The sequence below is a fragment of the Oncorhynchus nerka genome, linkage group LG27, assembly GCF_034236695.1.
Source record: "Oncorhynchus nerka isolate Pitt River linkage group LG27, Oner_Uvic_2.0, whole genome shotgun sequence".
Taxonomy (NCBI): domain Eukaryota; kingdom Metazoa; phylum Chordata; class Actinopteri; order Salmoniformes; family Salmonidae; genus Oncorhynchus; species Oncorhynchus nerka.
This window is the reverse complement of record NC_088422.1, coordinates 74,329,769-74,348,815: the sequence shown is the minus strand read 5'-3', so window position 1 is coordinate 74,348,815 and position 19,047 is coordinate 74,329,769. Positions and strand designations below refer to the sequence as shown.

The 19,047-nt window shown below is 41.4% G+C and overlaps 1 protein-coding gene across 1 annotated transcript in view; it reads left to right on the top strand.

The window, feature by feature from the left end:
- Positions 1-18,588, top strand: part of LOC115112551 (synaptotagmin-9-like) — a 56,151-nt gene extending 37,563 nt beyond the window's left edge. The window contains exons 4-7 of the mRNA XM_029639635.2: positions 12,012-12,132; positions 12,420-12,591; positions 14,486-14,615; positions 16,365-18,588. Coding sequence (XP_029495495.2) covers positions 12,012-12,132; positions 12,420-12,591; positions 14,486-14,615; positions 16,365-16,433 — 492 coding nt within the window. The 3' untranslated portion in view covers positions 16,434-18,588. The remainder of the gene's footprint in view (positions 1-12,011; positions 12,133-12,419; positions 12,592-14,485; positions 14,616-16,364) is intronic.
- Positions 18,589-19,047: the final 459 nt, after the last annotated feature.

The following is a 19,047-nucleotide window of genomic DNA, read 5'->3' as shown; positions in this document are numbered from 1 at the left end:
CTTTGACACATTCACTCTTCCTTATTCCCTCCTTCAGGTTCTCTACAATCCTTTGGGGGTTGTCTCAACCAAGTCTGGCTTTCTGATGTTTGCCAATGCATACTTTTACATTTTAGTCATTGAGCAGACACTAATCCAGAGCAATTTGGGTTAAGGGACAGATTTTTCACTTGGTCGGCTCAGGGATTTGAACCAGCAACCTTTCGGTTCCAATGCTCTTAAGTGCTAGGCTACCTGCTGCCCTGCACACACATACACACACAAGGACAGGAATGCGCACACACACACACACACACACACACACACACACACACACACACACACACACACACACACACACACACACACACACACACACACACACACACACACACACACACACACACACATACATACACGAACACACACACAAAACCAATATCCGCTTAGTTGACGTATAACTGATTGTTAGACTCGCGGGAGAGCAGCCCTGCTGGTTATAGAGGGGTGTTTGCTTATCTGCTGCAATATTGGCCATTTGTCAAAATCACGGCACAGCATAGGCTTCTATTGATGGTGAATGCAGAGTCATTGTTATAAATGAAGCAGAGACAGCTTGCCTGTATAACTGACTGGGTGCTATTTCAGGTTTGTGTTCCTCTGCTCAGGGAAGATGCAGCACCAAGGAGGCAGCAGCATTGTCACATTGTAATGATTTAGAGCTATGAGCACACAATAAGAAGACGTCTCTAACAAACACAGGATCCAGTACACTTGTTGTTTGTCTCTAGTGTGAAGGGCCTATACAGTTCAATGGAAGTGCAGCTACTGTATATTCCACATCTGTGCTGAGGCCATGACCATAGAAGAAATCCGTTTATATGTCATTTTGATGTTCTGAAACAAAGAGGTATGACTGCACAACTGTAGGACTCACTTAGCTTCTCCTGTGCAGAGTAGTAGCTACTGTAAGTAGATTATGTTACCTGAAACCATGGCTATTTCTTTGATCATTGGCGTTAGCAGTGTATTGTCTCTACGAGGCTGTACTTTAGCTGGGATGTGTAAAGCCAGTGAGACTTGGGGCTGTGAGGCGACGTGATGACCAGAGACTCTCAGTGGAGCACAGTCGTCACCTTCTCCTACACCCGCTGTTGCCTCCTACACCTACTGTCACCCCCTTCCCACCCGTGCCCTCTTAAAATGCTATTTCCTGCTGGCGAAGGCCCTACGGGGGTCCCCGGGTGCCTGGGACACGGATCTTGCACCCCTGAGCAACCTGATAGGAAGACAATTAGGGGGAGGCGTGTAAATGTCACAGGACGCAGGGACCTCATTACGGAACACCACAGGGGGTTCTGGGAGAAAACAACCCCCCCCCCCCCATCGGGCATGGTAGACGGCAGAGAGAGACCAGCAGAACGCACTGCTATTAACAGTCTGAGGGGCATTCTGTTTGTGTTCACTAATCTAGTTTGGGAAGGAGAAAGTAATTGTAAAAAAAAAATGCTTCCGAGTTTTTTGATGGAGTGCAAGGCTGCATACACATTAAGATGCCTTAGGATTGCCTAGTTGTATTCATTAGTAGTACTACAGTACTATATACAGTGGTTCCACCTTTAAAAGTTGACACCTTACACTTAGAGGTAATTTTTGGTTTAGTACGGTACCCTGCATCTCAAATCAAATCAAATCAAATTGATTTATACAGCCCTTCGTACATAAGCTGATATCTCAAAGTGCTGTACAGAAACCCAGCCTAAAACCCCAAACAGCAAGCAATGCAGGTGTAGAAGCATGGTGGCTAGGAAAAACTTCCTAGAAAGGCCAAAACCTAGGAAGAAACCTAGAGAAGAACCAGGCTATGTGGGGTGGCCAGTCCTCTTCTGGCTGTGCCGGGTGGAGATTATAACAGAACATGGCCAAGATGTTCAAATGTTCATAAATGACCAGCATGGTCGAATAATAATAAGGCAGAACAGTTGAAACTGGAGCAGCAGCACGGCCAGGTGGACTGGGGACAGCAAGGAGTCATCATGTCAGGTAGTCCTGGGGCATGGTCCTAGGGCTCAGGTCCTCCGAGAGAGAGAAAGAAAGAGAGAAGGAGAGAATTAGAGAACGCACACTTAGATTCACACAGGACATCGAATAGGACAGGAGAAGTACTCCAGATATAACAAACTGACCCTAGCCCCCCGACACATAAACTACTGCAGCATAAATACTGGAGGCTGAGACAGGAGGGGTCAGGAGACACTGTGGCCCAATCCGAGGACACCCCCGGACAGGGCCAAACAGGAAGGATATAACCCCACCCACTTTGCCAAAGCACAGCCCCTACACCACTAGAGGGATATCTTCAACCACCAACTTACCATCCTGAGACAAGGCTGAGTATAGCCCACAAAGATCTCCGCCATGGCACAACCCAAGGGGGGGCGCCAACGCAGACAGGATGACCACATCAGTGAATCAACCCACTCAGGTGACGCACCCCTTCCAGGGACGGCATGAGAGAGCCCCAGTAAGCCAGTGACTCAGCCCCTGTAATAGGGTTAGAGGCAGAGAATCCCAGTGGAAAGAGGGGAACTGGCCAGGCAGAGACAGCAAGGGCGGTTCGTTGCTCCAGAGCCTTTCCGTTCACCTTCCCACTCCTGGGCCAGACTACACTCAATCATATGACCCACTGAAGAGGAGTCTTCAGTAAAGACTTAAAGGTTGAGACCGAGTTTGCGTCTCTGACATGGGTAGGCAGACCGTTCCATAACAATGGAGCTCTATAGGAGAAAGCCCTGCCTCTAGCTGTTTGCTTAGAAATTCTAGGGACAATTAGGAGGCCTGCGTCTTGTGACCGTAGCGTACGTGTAGGTATGTACGGCAGGACCAAATCAGAGAGATAGGTAGGAGCAAGCCCATGTAATGCTTTGTAGGTTAGCAGTAAAACCTTGAAATCAGCCCTCGCTTTGACAGGAAGCCAGTGTAGAGAGGCTAGCACTGGAGTAATATGATCAAATGTTTTGGTTCTAGTCAGGATTCTAGCAGCCGTATTTAGCACCAACTGACGTTTATTTAGTGCTTTATCCGGGTAGCCGGAAAGTAGAGCATTGCAGTAGTCTAACCTAGAAGTGACAAAAGCATGGATTAATTTTTCTGCATCATTTTTGGACAGAAAGTTTCTGATTTTTGCAATGTTACGTAGATGGAAAAAAGCTGTCCTTGAAATGGTCTTGATATGTTCTTCAAAAGAGAGATCAGGGTCCAGAGTAACGCCGAGGTCCTTCACAGTTTTATTTGAGACGACTGTACAACCATTAAGATTAATTGTCAGATTCAACAGAAGATCTCTTTGTTTCTTGGGACCTAGAACAAGCATCTCTGTTTTGTCCGAGTTTAAAAGTAGAAAGTTTGCAGCCATCCACTTCCTTATGTCTGAAACACATGCTTCTAGCAAGGGCAATTTTGGGGCTTCACCATGTTTCATTGAAATGTACAGCTGTGTGTCATCCGCATAGCAGTGAAAGTTAACATTATGTTTTCGAATAACATCCCCAAGAGGTAAAATATATAGTGAAAACAATAGTGGTCCTAAAACGGAACCTTGAGGAACACCGAAATTTACAGTTGATTTGTCAGAGGACAAACCATTCACAGAGACAAACTGATATCTTTCCGACAGATAAGATCTAAACCAGGCCAGAACTAGTCCGTGTAGACCAATTTGGGTTTCCAATCTCTCCAAAAGAATGTGGTGATCGATGGTATCAAAAGCAGCACTAAGGTCTAGGAGCACGAGGACAAATGCAGAGCCTCGGTCCGATGCCATTAAAATGTCATTTACCACCTTCACAAGTGCCGTCTCAGTGCTATGATGGGGTCTAAACCCAGACTGAAACATTTCGTATACATTGTTTGTCTTCAGGAAGGCAGTAAGTTGCTGCGCAACAGCCTTTTCTAAAAAATTTGACAGGAATGGAAGATTCGATATAGGCCGATAGTTTTTTATATTTTCTGGGTCAAGGTTTGGCTTTTTCAAGAGAGGCTTTATTACTGCCACTTTTAGTGAGTTTGGTACACATCCGGTGGATAGAGAGCCGTTTATTATGTTCAACATAGGAGGGCCAAGCACAGGAAGCAGCTCTTTCAGTAGTTTAGTTGGAATAGGGTCCAGTATGCAGCTTGAAGGTTTAGAGGCCATGATTATTTTCATCATTGTGTCATCTCCACTTCCTTGCTCCAGACCAGCGCAAGGGAGAGTTAGAGCACTGATTATGCTTTTGGGTCCTACTGTGCCTCTAACTGACAATGAATCGGCGACATAAACCTAAATAGAAAATGATAATTGTGCACAATTTCAGTATTACTTACTAAAACTATTGTTACACTAAGGTTTTTATTATTTTATTTTTAGGATTATTTTGCTCTTACTGTAGTACTGTATGCTTCTCCCGGCCAGTCATGTTGTATAGCACCTGAGTGGTGCAATGGTCTAAGACACTGCATAGCAGAACAAGCTGTGTTGCTACAGATTCTGGTTCAATACCTGATTTGTCCTTGACTGGGAAACCCATGAGATGACTGTAGGTTTTTTGTTTTTCTCCATCTAAAAACAGAAATAAATCATTCTAAATAACCAACTGGCTTTATTTACAAATGAGAAATTAGCCCCATGTTCAAGAATGGCCTTTTTCTCACTCATTTTACATTATTTGAAAATGAAATAATCTCCAAAATGTTGTTATTTTTTAAACAAAGCGATTATTATTATTATTATTATTAATTTAGAATGATATAAAATCCTGTTGGATATCCTCACATGTATATATTATTAATCCTGTTATTAGCAGAACAATATATATTGATCATGGCTCCCGAGTGGCGCACAATGGGACTGCCTTGCAGTTCTACAGCTGTATCTACTGAAAGAGTGCAAGGTTCAAGGCATGAGGGCAGGGGGCACGGGATGGGCCGCAGAGCCGCGCACAGAAGACCTACCTAGCCCATGGGGAAGGGGGTGGACCCCCACCCCGCCACACTGGCAACACTTTAAGGGGCATTGCATTTATAATGGCGCTGACTAGGGAAACGTTCTCGCTGTTCTGTTCTTAGTGCCAGTCTGCAGGTTCACACTGAAATGATGTAACTAATAATGACATCTTTATGCTTTCATTGATAAAATAATGATAAAAATACTCTTTCAAAAGGCTGATGTTTAGTTAGTTGGATAGTTGGATCCATAACGAATTACTATGGGAATAAATATCGCTGAATTACAGAAATATCCTCCAATCCTCTATATGTAATTATTGTAATTACTTAACTACGCAAGTCATTTTACAATGACAGTCTACTCCTTCCTCCCTGTTGGGGAATTGAACCCCAGTCTCCCGTGTGCCTGCAGGACACTGCATTTTTAGCTAAATAGCCCAGTACAGTACTCCTGACCGTCCGTTGTACAGATAACGGAAAACCAGAGGCTTTTTCATTTTCCTTGGAATAGAAACACCATAATATTAATCAAATTAATCCCAAACTCTAAATGTAATTGGAAAGGTAGATACAATTATTTGTGACATTGTGGTTACAATAAAGAATGTAAACAAAATGTAAACAATATGCTGTGTTTTTATTTACAGTCGTGATGGACAGCTGGTGGCATTTTGAAAACAGGTTTTCAAACACTTGGAGCACGATTAGCAGGACAATAGACTTTTAATAGCCCGGCTACTGTAGGTGTGGACATCCCCCTACCTGCAATGTATTCCATGCTTAAGTACTCTGAAGTGTTACATTTCTAACTTAAAACAGCAGTACAGTATTTTTTCATCAACATCTTTACACTTTAGTAAATAAAATAATAATAAAAATACTCTTTCAAAATGCTGATGTTTATTTAGTTATGGATCCATAACAAATTACTATGGGAATAAATATCACTGAATGACAGAAATATTGGAACAAAGTTGTTTAATGAAGGTAAACAAACGGTTGCTTACTGAATACTCTTTCAAACACGTTGTACAGCACCATTATGGCTATTTGCAGGGCTATATTTTGTGTAAGTTTGGTAACGTTTTTATGAAACCTTTCATTGGGTTAATCAATTTAAATATTGCATTGAAAGTTATTGCTCTCCCATTAAAATGTTCCAGTGGAATTCTCAGTGTGTAAGAGAAGATCACCAGGAGGAGATCTCACCAACTCTACAGAGTTATTTTCAGAACAGGGTGATAATTGAGCTGTTGCTTTTTACAGCCGAACAGAAGTCTTCTCACTCGCGTAGCATCATTGTTTATTATTGGAAATATGAGAGGGAGTTTTCCAGACAAATGACTGGGAAGGGTTTCAGATATATCTATCCTGACATCTTTGCTACTACACCATTACCTGTGAGCGAGTTTTACATTTTTGATTTGATCTTTATGAGTTAGTGATGATACTTATGTCGGTGATGAGTTCTCATATAAATTAGCAACATATTAGTTATAAAGAGAGTGAGGGAATTTGCCATTGTTAATCTCATAAGAAAAAGCTTTTCCTACCCTTCACCGAAACCAACTAGAGAGTTGCCATGGGATTTTTGGTCAACATGTTGGCTCAAGTCCTTGTAAAATCCCAAGGCAATGGTTTGTGCTTGATATGATCAGAGCTTGTTGTGATAGCATTCTATTCCATACTTATTCTAATGATATTGAGGGTAAGAACAATAAGTATCTTCTCCTTGAACGATCCTGACCGTATGTTGATTATTTTGAGATGATTTATTTAGTGGTTGATATAGTGGTGTTGTGTTTCCACCCTGCAGGATACAGTGATTGATATTGTTGTATTGTGCTTCCACCCTGCAGGATACAGTGGTTGATATTGTTGTATTGTGTTTCCCCCCTGCAGGATACAGTGGTTGATATAGTGGTGTTGTGTTTCCACCCTGCAGGATACAGTGGTTGATATTGTTGTATTGTGTTTCCACCCTGCAGGATACAGTGGTTGATATTGTTGTATTGTGTTTCCATCCTGCAGGATACAGTGGTTGATATTGTTGTATTGTGTTTCCACCCTGCAGGATACAGTGGTTCATATTGTTATGATGTGCTTCCATCCTGCAGGATACAGTGGTTGATATTGTTGTATTGTGCTTCCATCCTGCAGGATACAGTGATTGATATTGTTATGATGTGCTTCCACCCTGCAGGATACAGTGGTTGAGATTGTTGTATTGTGTTTCCCCCCTGCAGGATACAGTGGTTGATATTATTGTATTGTGTTTCCCCCCTGCAGGATACAGTGGTTGATATTATTGTATTGTGTTTCCACCCTGCAGGATACAGTGGTTGATATTGTTGTATTGTGCTTCCATCCTGCAGGATACAGTGGTTGATATAGTGGTGTTGTGTTTCCACCCTGCAGGATACAGTGGTTGATATTGTTGTATTGTGCTTCCATCCTGCAGGATACAGTGGTTGATATTATTGTATTGTGTTTCCCCCCTGCAGGATACAGTGATTGATATTGTTGTATTGTGTTTCCCCCCTGCAGGATACAGTGGTTGATATTGTTATGATGTGCTTCCACCCTGCAGGATACAGTGGTTGATATTGTTGTATTGTGTTTCCCCCCTGCAGGATACAGTGGTTGATATTATTGTATTGTGTTTCCCCCCTGCAGGATACAGTGGTTGATATTATTGTATTGTGTTTCCACCCTGCAGGAGTACAGTGGTTGATATTGTTGTATTGTGCTTCCATCCTGCAGGATACAGTGGTTGATATAGTGGTGTTGTGTTTCCACCCTGCAGGATACAGTGGTTGATATTATTGTATTGTGCTTCCATCCTGCAGGATACAGTGGTTGATATTATTGTATTGTGTTTCCCCCCTGCAGGATACAGTGGTTGATATTGTTGTATTGTGTTTCCACCCTGCAGGACACAGTGGTTGATATTGTTGTATTGTGTTTCCACCCTGCAGGATACAGTGGTTGATATTGTTGTATTGTGTTTCCCCCCTGCAGAATACAGTGGTTGATATTGTTGTATTGTGCTTCCATCCTGCAGGATACAGTGGTTGATATAGTGGTGTTGTGTTTCCACCCTGTAGGATACAGTGATTGATATTGTTGTATTGTGTTTCCACCCTGCAGGATACAGTGGTTGATATTGTTGTATTGTGTTTCCATCCTGTAGAATACAGTGGTTGATATTGTTGTATTGTGTTTCCATCCTGCAGGATACAGTGGTTGATATAGTGGTGTTGTGTTTCCATCCTGCAGGATACAGTGATTGATATAGTGGTGTTGTGTTTCCATCCTGCAGGATACAGTGGTTGATATTGTTGTATTGTGTTTCCACCCTGCAGGATACAGTGGTTGATATTGTTGTATTGTGTTTCCACCCTGCAGGATACAGTGGTTGATATTGTTGTATTGTGTTTCCACCCTGCAGGATACAGTGGTTGATATTGTTGTATTGTGTTTCCACCCTGCAGGATACAGTGGTTGATATTGTTGTATTGTGTTTCCATCCTGCAGGATACAGTGGTTGATATTGTTGTATTGTGTTTCCACCCTGCAGGATACAGTGGTTCATATTGTTATGATGTGCTTCCATCCTGCAGGATACAGTGGTTGATATTGTTGTATTGTGCTTCCATCCTGCAGGATACAGTGATTGATATTGTTATGATGTGCTTCCACCCTGCAGGATACAGTGGTTGAGATTGTTGTATTGTGTTTCCCCCCTGCAGGATACAGTGGTTGATATTATTGTATTGTGTTTCCCCCCTGCAGGATACAGTGGTTGATATTATTGTATTGTGTTTCCACCCTGCAGGATACAGTGGTTGATATTGTTGTATTGTGCTTCCATCCTGCAGGATACAGTGGTTGATATAGTGGTGTTGTGTTTCCACCCTGCAGGATACAGTGGTTGATATTGTTGTATTGTGCTTCCATCCTGCAGGATACAGTGGTTGATATTATTGTATTGTGTTTCCCCCCTGCAGGATACAGTGATTGATATTGTTGTATTGTGTTTCCCCCCTGCAGGATACAGTGGTTGATATTGTTATGATGTGCTTCCACCCTGCAGGATACAGTGGTTGATATTGTTGTATTGTGTTTCCCCCCTGCAGGATACAGTGGTTGATATTATTGTATTGTGTTTCCCCCCTGCAGGATACAGTGGTTGATATTATTGTATTGTGTTTCCACCCTGCAGGATACAGTGGTTGATATTGTTGTATTGTGCTTCCATCCTGCAGGATACAGTGGTTGATATAGTGGTGTTGTGTTTCCACCCTGCAGGATACAGTGGTTGATATTGTTGTATTGTGCTTCCATCCTGCAGGATACAGTGGTTGATATTATTGTATTGTGTTTCCCCCCTGCAGGATACAGTGGTTGATATTGTTGTATTGTGTTTCCACCCTGCAGGACACAGTGGTTGATATTGTTGTATTGTGTTTCCACCCTGCAGGATACAGTGGTTGATATTGTTGTATTGTGTTTCCCCCCTGCAGAATACAGTGGTTGATATTGTTGTATTGTGCTTCCATCCTGCAGGATACAGTGGTTGATATAGTGGTGTTGTGTTTCCACCCTGTAGGATACAGTGATTGATATTGTTGTATTGTGTTTCCATCCTGTAGAATACAGTGGTTGATATTGTTGTATTGTGTTTCCATCCTGCAGGATACAGTGGTTGATATAGTGGTGTTGTGTTTCCATCCTGCAGGATACAGTGATTGATATAGTGGTGTTGTGTTTCCATCCTGCAGGATACAGTGGTTGATATTGTTGTATTGTGTTTCCACCCTGCAGGATACAGTGGTTGATATTGTTGTATTGTGTTTCCACCCTGCAGGATACAGTGGTTGATATTGTTGTATTGTGTTTCCACCCTGCAGGATACAGTGGTTGATATTGTTGTATTGTGTTTCCACCCTGCAGGATACAGTGGTTGATATTGTTGTATTGTGTTTCCACCCTGCAGGATACAGTGGTTGATATTGTTGTATTGTGTTTCCATCCTGCAGGATACAGTGGTTGATATTGTTGTATTGTGTTTCCATCCTGCAGGATACAGTGGTTGATATTGTTGTATTGTGTTTCCATCCTGTAGAATACAGTGGTTGATATTGTTGTATTGTGTTTCCATCCTGCAGGATACAGTGGTTGATATAGTGGTGTTGTGTTTCCATCCTGCAGGATACAGTGATTGATATAGTGGTGTTGTGTTTCCATCCTGCAGGATACAGTGGTTGATATTGTTGTATTGTGTTTCCATCCTGCAGGATACAGTGGTTGATATTGTTGTATTGTGTTTCCACGCTGCATCATAATGTGGTTAATATTGTTGTATTATGTTTCCACCCTGCAGGATAATGTGGTTGATATTGTGGTGTTGTATTGTGTTCCACCCTGCAGGATAATGTGGTTGATATTGTGGTGTTGTATTGTGTTTCCACCCTGCAGGATACAGTGGTTGATATTGTGGTGTTGTATTGTGTTTCCACCCTGCAGGATAATGTGGTTGATATTGTGGTGTTGTATTGTGTTTCCACCCTGCAGGATAATGTGGTGTTGTATTGTGTTCCACCCTGCAGGATAATGTGGTTGATATTGTGGTGTTGTATTGTGTTCCACCCTGCAGGATAATGTGGTTGATATTGTGGTGTTGTATTGTGTTTCCACCCTGCAGGATAATGTGGTGTTGTATTGTGTTTCCACCCAGCAGGATACAGTGATTGATATTGTTGTATTGTGTTTCCACCCTGTAGGATACAGTGGTTGATATAGTGGTGTTGTGTTTCCATCCTGCAGGATACAGTGGTTGATATTGTTGTATTGTGTTTCCATCCTGCAGGATACAGTGGTTGATATAGTGGTGTTGTGTTTCCATCCTGCAGGATACAGTGGTTGATATTGTTGTATTGTGTTTCCATCCTGTAGGATACAGTGGTTGATATAGTGGTGTTGTGTTTCCATCCTGCAGGATACAGTGGTTGATATTGTTGTATTGTGTTTCCACGCTGCATCATAATGTGGTTAATATTGTTGTATTATGTTTCCACCCTGCAGGATAATGTGGTTGATATTGTGGTGTTGTATTGTGTTTCCACCCTACAGGATAATGTGGTTGATATTGTGGTGTTGTATTGTGTTTCCACCCTACAGGATAATGTGGTTGATATTGTGGTGTTGTATTGTGTTCCACCCTGCAGGATAATGTGGTTGATAGTGTGGTGTTGTATTGTGTTTCCACCCTGCAGGATAATGTGGTTGATAGTGTGGTGTTGTATTGTGTTTCCACCCTGCAGGATAATGTGGTTGATAGTGTGGTGTTGTATTGTGTTTCCACCCTGCAGGATAATGTGGTTGATAGTGTGGTGTTGTATTGTGTTTCCACCCTGCAGGATAATGTGGTTGATATTGTGGTGTTGTATTGTGTTTCCACCCTGCAGGATAATGTGGTTGATAGTGTGGTGTTGTATTGTGTTTCCACCCTGCAGGATAATGTGGTTGATATTGTGGTGTTGTATTGTGTTTCCACCCTGCAGGATAATGTGGTTGATATTGTGGTGTTGTATTGTGTTTCCACCCTGCAGGATAATGTGGTTGATAGTGTGGTGTTGTATTGTGTTTCCACCCTACAGGATAATGTGGTTGATAGTGTGGTGTTGTATTGTGTTTCCACCCTGCAGGATAATGTGGTTGATATTGTGGTGTTGTATTGTGTTTCCACCCTGCAGGATAATGTGGTTGATATTGTGGTGTTGTATTGTGTTTCCACCCTGCAGGATAATGTGGTTGATAGTGTGGTGTTGTATTGTGTTTCCACCCTGCAGGATAATGTGGTTGATAGTGTGGTGTTGTATTATGTTTCCACCCTACAGGATAATGTGGTTGATAGTGTGGTGTTGTATTGTGTTTCCACCCTGCAGGATAATGTGGTTGATATTGTGGTGTTGTATTGTGTTTCCACCCTGCAGGATAATGTGGTTGATATTGTGGTGTTGTATTGTGTTTCCACCCTGCAGGATAATGTGGATCTGGGAGACCTGATGTTCTCTCTGTGCTACCTGCCCACCGCCGGCAGACTGACCATCACCATGATCAAGGCCAGGAACCTTAAGGCCATGGACATCACTGGGGCATCAGGTAGAAGTCAACACTACCTCACACCATAACAATACTACCACAAAAACACATAATATCTCACTGTGTATTTCTATTCAGCACATCACTATAACACTGTGTGTTTCTATTCAATACTACTTAACATCAACATATGCTGTAGACAACAAAAATAGCACAGCAGACTCTTTCTCAGTCTCTATGTCTCGGTCTCAGTCTGTCTCGGTCTGTCTCGGTCTCAGTCTCTCTCTCTCTTTCTCTTTCTCTCTCTCTCTCTCTCTCTCTCTCTCTCTCTCTCTCTCTCTCTCTAGACCCGTATGTGAAGGTCTCTCTAATGTGTGACGGTCGGAGATTAAAGAAGAGGAAGACCTCCACTAAGAGGAACACTCTGAACCCTGTCTACAATGAAGCCATAGTCTTTGATGTCCCCCCAGAGAACATTGACCAGATCGGCCTTATGATCGCCGTCATGGACTATGACCGGTGAGTAAATGAGCTTTAACTCAGAGATCCAGTAGTTGTTAACTCCGTGACTCAGTAGCTTTTAACTCAGTGACTCAGTAGCTTTTAACTCAGTGACTCCATAGCTTTTAACTCCGTGACTCAGTAGCTTTTAACTCAGTAGCTTTTAACTCAGTGACTCAGTAGCTTTTAACTCTGTAGATTTTAACTCAGTGACTCAGTAGCTTTTAACTCAGTGACTCAGTAGCTTTTAACTCAGTGACTCAGTAGCTTTTCACTCAGTAGCTTTTAACTAAGTGACTCAGTAGTTTTTAACTCAGTAGCTTTTAACTCAGTGACTCAGTAGCTTTTAACTCAGTAGCTTTTAACTCAGTGACTCAGTAGCTTTTAACTCTGTAGCTTTTAACTCAGTGACTCTGTAGCTTTTAACTCAGTGACTCAGTAGCTTTTAACTCAGTAGCTTTTAACTCAGTGACTCAGTAGCTTTTAACTCAGTAGCTTTTAACTCAGTGACTAGTAGTAGTAGTTTTTACATTGTGGTTCTTATGCAGTATATACCTTTGTGCTACTTGTCAGTCTATCAGGCTTCTTATAGCCCCTTGAGAGAGTAGGTACCTCCAGTCAAGAAAATACTTATTCAGAATTGATGCAAGGCCTACAGAGGGTTAAAAAGCGTTCAATGCCGATGGGAGTGAAATAGAGAAGGTTACGTTACTCTAGGGCCTCCTATCTTGTGGGTAGCAGTCCAACATTTCCTCGTCTTTATCTTCTTTCTATTCTTTCTCTTATCAATTCTCATTTTAGTACCGCTATGTTTTTCCACCATGGCAAATGTATCATCATTACTGTGAAGGCAGACATATTCACACGATCACCTAGTTTTGCAAACCCACCTGTAGCACGCGCTACAGCAGGTATATTTCACTGGTCAAGCCAACACCTGCTTTGGCCGCCTTTCCTTCCAGTTCTCTGCTGCCAATGACTGGAACGAATTGCAAAAATCACTGAAGATGGAGACTTATATCTCCCTCTCTAACTATAAGCATCAGCTGTCAGAGCAGCTTACCAATCACTGTACCTGTACACAGCCAATCTGTAAAAAGCACACCCAACTACCTCATCCCCATATTGTTATTTGTCTTTTTGTTCTTTTGCACCCCAGTATCTCTACTTGCACATGGGTTAACCCACTGTTCCCAGGCCGTCATTGAAAATAAGAATTTGTTCTTAACTGACTTGCCTGGTTAAATAAAGGTAAAATAAAAAAATAAAAAATAAACACATCATCATCTGCACATCTATCACTCCAGTGTTAATGCTAAATTGTCGTTTTTTCACCTCTATGGCCTATTTATTTCCTTACCTCCCTAATCTTCTACATTTGCACACACTGTACATATATTTTTCTATTGTGTTTTTGACTGTACGTTTGTTTATGTGTAACTCTGTAACTGCTTTATCTTGGCCAGGTCGCAGTTGTAAATGAGAACTTGTTCTCAACTGACCTACCTGGTTAAATAAAGGTGAAATAAAAAAAATGTTACAAAATAATGACTGTTCTGTCACACCGTTATTGAAAAGATACTCTCATTCTGTCACATCATGTTGCTCTGTCACACCATTCATACAGACGCAATATGAATGTTCTTTCCTGAGATTTCACATCCCATCATACATTTTGGTTGATGTCCTAATTATCACTGAATTCACACATTTTCAATTAGACATGTGATTCACTTTTAGATCCACACAGGGTTACTGTAATGTTACTTTAATGTTCTGTCTAAAGTTAGGACTAAACTTGTAGGTTTAACTTACTACCCAAATAAAGGTTCAGTTTAGGTCGAGACAGTACTCCTTCATCTCCTGTCCAAAGGCAGGAGTAATGAAGGCCTCTGTGTGTTTCCCTATCCAGTGTAGGCCATAATGAGGTCATCGGGGTGTGTAAAGTGGGCAACGATGCAGAGCACCTGGGCCGAGACCACTGGAGCGAAATGCTGTCGTACCCACGAAAACCCATCGCCCACTGGCACCCGCTCATAGAGGTAAAGCCGGTGTTCGTTTGTGTGTGTGTGCGTGCCCACATATGTCTTTGTTTCCAAATGCAACATTTTCAAGGTCTGTCTCAGCTGAAATAGGTTTGTATTGCATATTGTCAAAATTACTCAAATACCCAACATCTTGAAGTTGACTAGTTTGACCTTATGTCTGGTGGTTTTAGACTTCAGACGGTAGTGTTGTTACCTGCCACAGAAACTCATTCATCAGAATTATCCTTCTCTTTTCTAAGGCCTCATTCTTCTCAATAATCAATACCCTAAGAGGCTCTCAACCTCTCTACCTCCCAGCGCAAGAAAATCCTCCATTGTTAAAAACAACCACAGCTGAGAATGCCAATGCTTTCAGCGAGTAGAACTACCTTGATTTCTTGTTGTTGTTATTGAGCCAAATCTACTAGGGAAAAATACAATTAAAATCAGACTTTCATGTGTACAGGTGGTTAGTGGTCAAGAATCAAGGCCTTTCTACATTTCATTGTAGCTGAACCACGGTATACATACAATAGCTGACATTAATTGGAAAGATATAATAATACATCTATTTTATTATTATTATGGATGATAGATTGAGTGGAGAGGAGTGTTGAGGAGTTGAAGGAGAGACCGTGTGACCTGTGCACTCAGCCTTGCGTAATTGCTTTATTGTGTTGGCAACAAAGGAGACTGTCTTCCTTTAGAACACAGCTGAGTGAACCACCAATGTTTAGAGAGGGAGCGAGGGAGAGAAAGAGAGAATGAGTCAGACAGATAGGGAGAGACATACTGCAGATTAAGTGAAAGAGACAGCACGAGAGCAAGAAAAGAGATAGACAGACAAGAGGAGGATTTGAGAAAAGGAACAATTAAGCAGACTATTCTGTTTGCTTCAGGGTTACTTACTTAGTTAGTTACATTATGTGACTATGCTTTGAAATCCTAATTTGAGCCCCCAGGAAAGCACATCTATTATTTAGCAGTCTGCCTCACCAGCCATTTGAATCAATGTTGTTCTGCCTTCACAAGGCCCTCCCCTAAAAAGTCACATATTCAGAACACGCCCGGGACGCAAAAGGACTGTGTTTGTTTGCTCTGTAAACCATCACTCTCTCCCTCACTCTCTTTCTGTAATGGCTTCTGTCTTTTTGCTTTTTAGCCAGCAAACAAAACAATTACTGTCAAGAAGAACTGACCCTTTCACTGGAAAATAGATCTGACCTCGATGAGATGAAAAGAGAGGAAGACGTTTTTCTGCTTGCTTAACTAACCGATTCTGAGCGGCTAGATTTCTGCAAGCGAAATAATCAATCAAGTGCTTTCATGTTGAAGTGCTGGGAGTTTGAGAGAATCTCTGTTTCACTACGGGTGTTTTAGAGAGTAGTTCTGTTTGGCAGTCCTCTAAGGAGGATTCAGAGGCAATAAAGATTCTTTCCAAAACAGATTTTAGTTTGGCACAGCTTGTTGCTTATCACCTACAATTAGTGAGAGAGTCTTGAATTTGTGAGCTCTTATTAATGTCTTTAGGTCACAATTGCTGCTATTAAGCTTTAACTACAGTGCAGTGAACTTCACCTACAAACAGAACTCACAATTGACTCGGTTTATCAAAGTAGCAGATTTGGTCAATACACTGACCCGAAATGATCTGTTATCTTCTTCCCTTTTACAGAATGTCTCTAGGACTACTAATCTACATGTACACAGCTATCTTTATTGGAGGTTTATCGCTCTCATCTCTCTTCTCTCTCTCCCCCACAGTACCAAGGCACCACAGGCGGGAGCCAGGCAGGGTCCTGTAATTCCCTGAAGACTCCTCCGTCTCCGTAAGCTTAACCGTCTGGTCCCTCCCGGAATACGACCACAAGGAGAAGGGGCAGGCGGCCCAGCCCAATCGTAGGAGTACCGTCCTGCTGAGTGGTCGACATACTGTTATACGTCATGACAGTGTGCGGTCGATCTTATGGTTATCAGAGACCAATCATTGTCAGCTCTGTGTCTCTGGGACAGGGCGTTTGCATGAGGAGTAGGATTGATTCAGTTGCATGTTGAGTGACCACATAATATGGTTGTTGTCTTTTTATTCAGTCCCAAAAAGAAAATGGATGACAAAAACAAACCAGGAGGTTTTAACAGTTTGGTCTAAGCCTGAGTTTGAAGTAACCGTTTTTTACATTAGTCTTGCTCTACCTGTTTTTAATGGGGTGTGTCTGTATTGCACAGTGTACTTGAAAACAACCAGTCGAACTGATATACATATTTCATTTGGAAACAGTGCATGAGGTCATGGTTTTTGGTGGAATATTTTCTCCTCAGTTTCTTTCGGTTTCTGTTCTTGGAATAGAATGTTCTGTCGCATGATCACATGACATGTGCAGTGGCAATTCATTTCTTAGACTTAGTACCTGTACGTAAAAATGTCCTTTCAAATGTTATCAATAAATATTTATTGATAAAAACACAGCTGGGTGGTCAATGTTAATATTACTCACCTGTTGCTATGACAACCGCAGATTATCGTGAGGCGATAAAAGGCAAGTGTAAAACCAGATGGTAATGAAACCCAACATGCCTAATCTGATCATGTAAATTAATACAATTATTGTGTGTAATTGGGGGACGGTGATTCTATTAAGTTATTACAGTAAGCTAAATGTCAAAATAAAATAGGAAAAGGCACAAACTGAGTGACTGTGAAATACTGTAGAGAGAGGGGGAGAGACGATCAAGACCAGAGAGAATGGGTATAAAGAGATAGTCATATGACATAAAAATAAAAAAAACTGTGAAATGTGTAAGTGTGTGTGTGTGTGTGAGTCTAAGTGTTTTCTGAGAGATGTAGATGGGGTCTAGTCATTTGTTTTGTATCTTGTCGATGATTCGTTGTTTATCTTTGCATATTACAAATCCAATAAATGAGATTGCAGCCGAATGAATAACCATGACAGGAAGAAACACCTGTATTTGTGAGAAGGTTACTAATGAATCCACATAGAAACCAATGCCAAATGAACATCTGCTCGGAACATTCACAGATGATTTATCAATATGGTTTAGAATCATCTGGATACATGCCTAGTTGCTAACTACTGTTTGACTTTATCAGCTGGGTTTAGCCAATAATACTGTGTGGCTATGCATACCTCTTGGGGATACATGTACTTGTACATTTGAAGCTCTGACAGAATATTGACTCCGCTGTTTCCTTCAGTATCATACAGGTTCGTCATTTTTAGAGCAAGCTGATTGGCTATTGAACCATTAGCTCCTTATTGCGTAGGCTTTATGTTCTGGGGCTAAATTGGTCCACCGTTGCTCTCCATGGATTAGCTGCCTCCAGTGATGATGAGCTGTGATTTGTCACTGTCAGAGAGGGTGTTTTCAATTAGACATGCCTGCCCCTCACAAAGTGCCAGAAATCAGAGTTGTACCTACTCCATATGCTGTTCTCAGGTCAATTTAGCATGTTCCTCCAAATGGTAAAGTTAGGGATTAGGAGGGTAAACTGATCCTAGATCTGTGCCTGCTACCCGCAGCACTAGAAGTGTGGTGTTCTAAATCTAATCAATTGTACCTCGTGTATTGAGCCAGTTTATCAGATATACTGTAGATCAGAAGAGATCTACTGTGACTGTCTGTTGAATATCCATGTTTCATTATCTGATGCTTTTTGTGATTAATGACTTTATATGTTGAACTCTTCTGGAATGATGGCTGCCATTGTATTGACTTTAGTCATGGGAATTACGTAACGTCTGTTGTACTATGGACTTTTACCATTTCTGGCTACTGTGAAGGTTACCCACATTTACCAGCACGACTTCATAGCGCCATACACATCTATAACAAGCCAACATTGTGTACATTTTAAATATGACAAGATAGAACACTAGGAACTGGAGCCATCTATTTCTTTTTTAGCTGAGCATGTCATCAGCAGTGGTGTAAAGTATTTGAGTAAAAATAATTGAAATTTCCACTTAAATATTTTTGACTACTTTTTCTTGACTACATTCCTAAAGAAAATAATGTTCTATTTGTTCCATACATTTTCCCTGACACACAAAATACTCATTACACCCAAAATACAGTGCTCAGCAGGACAGGAAAATGATCCAATTCACTCACTTATCTAGAGAACATCACTGGTCGTCCCTACTGCCTCTGATCTGCCAGACTCACTTAACATACAGTACATGCTTTGTTTGTTAATTATGTCTGAGTGTTGGAGTGTGCCCTGGTTATCCGTAAATAAAATTTAAAAAACTAGAAAATGGTGCTGTCTGGTTTGCTTAATATAAGGAATTTTAAATGATACTTAGGTATATTTTAGCAATTACATTTACTTTTGGTAAACCAAATACTTTTAGAATTTTACTGAAGTATTATTTTCTGTGTGACTTTCACTTTTACTTGAGTAATTTTCTATTAAAGATATCTTTAC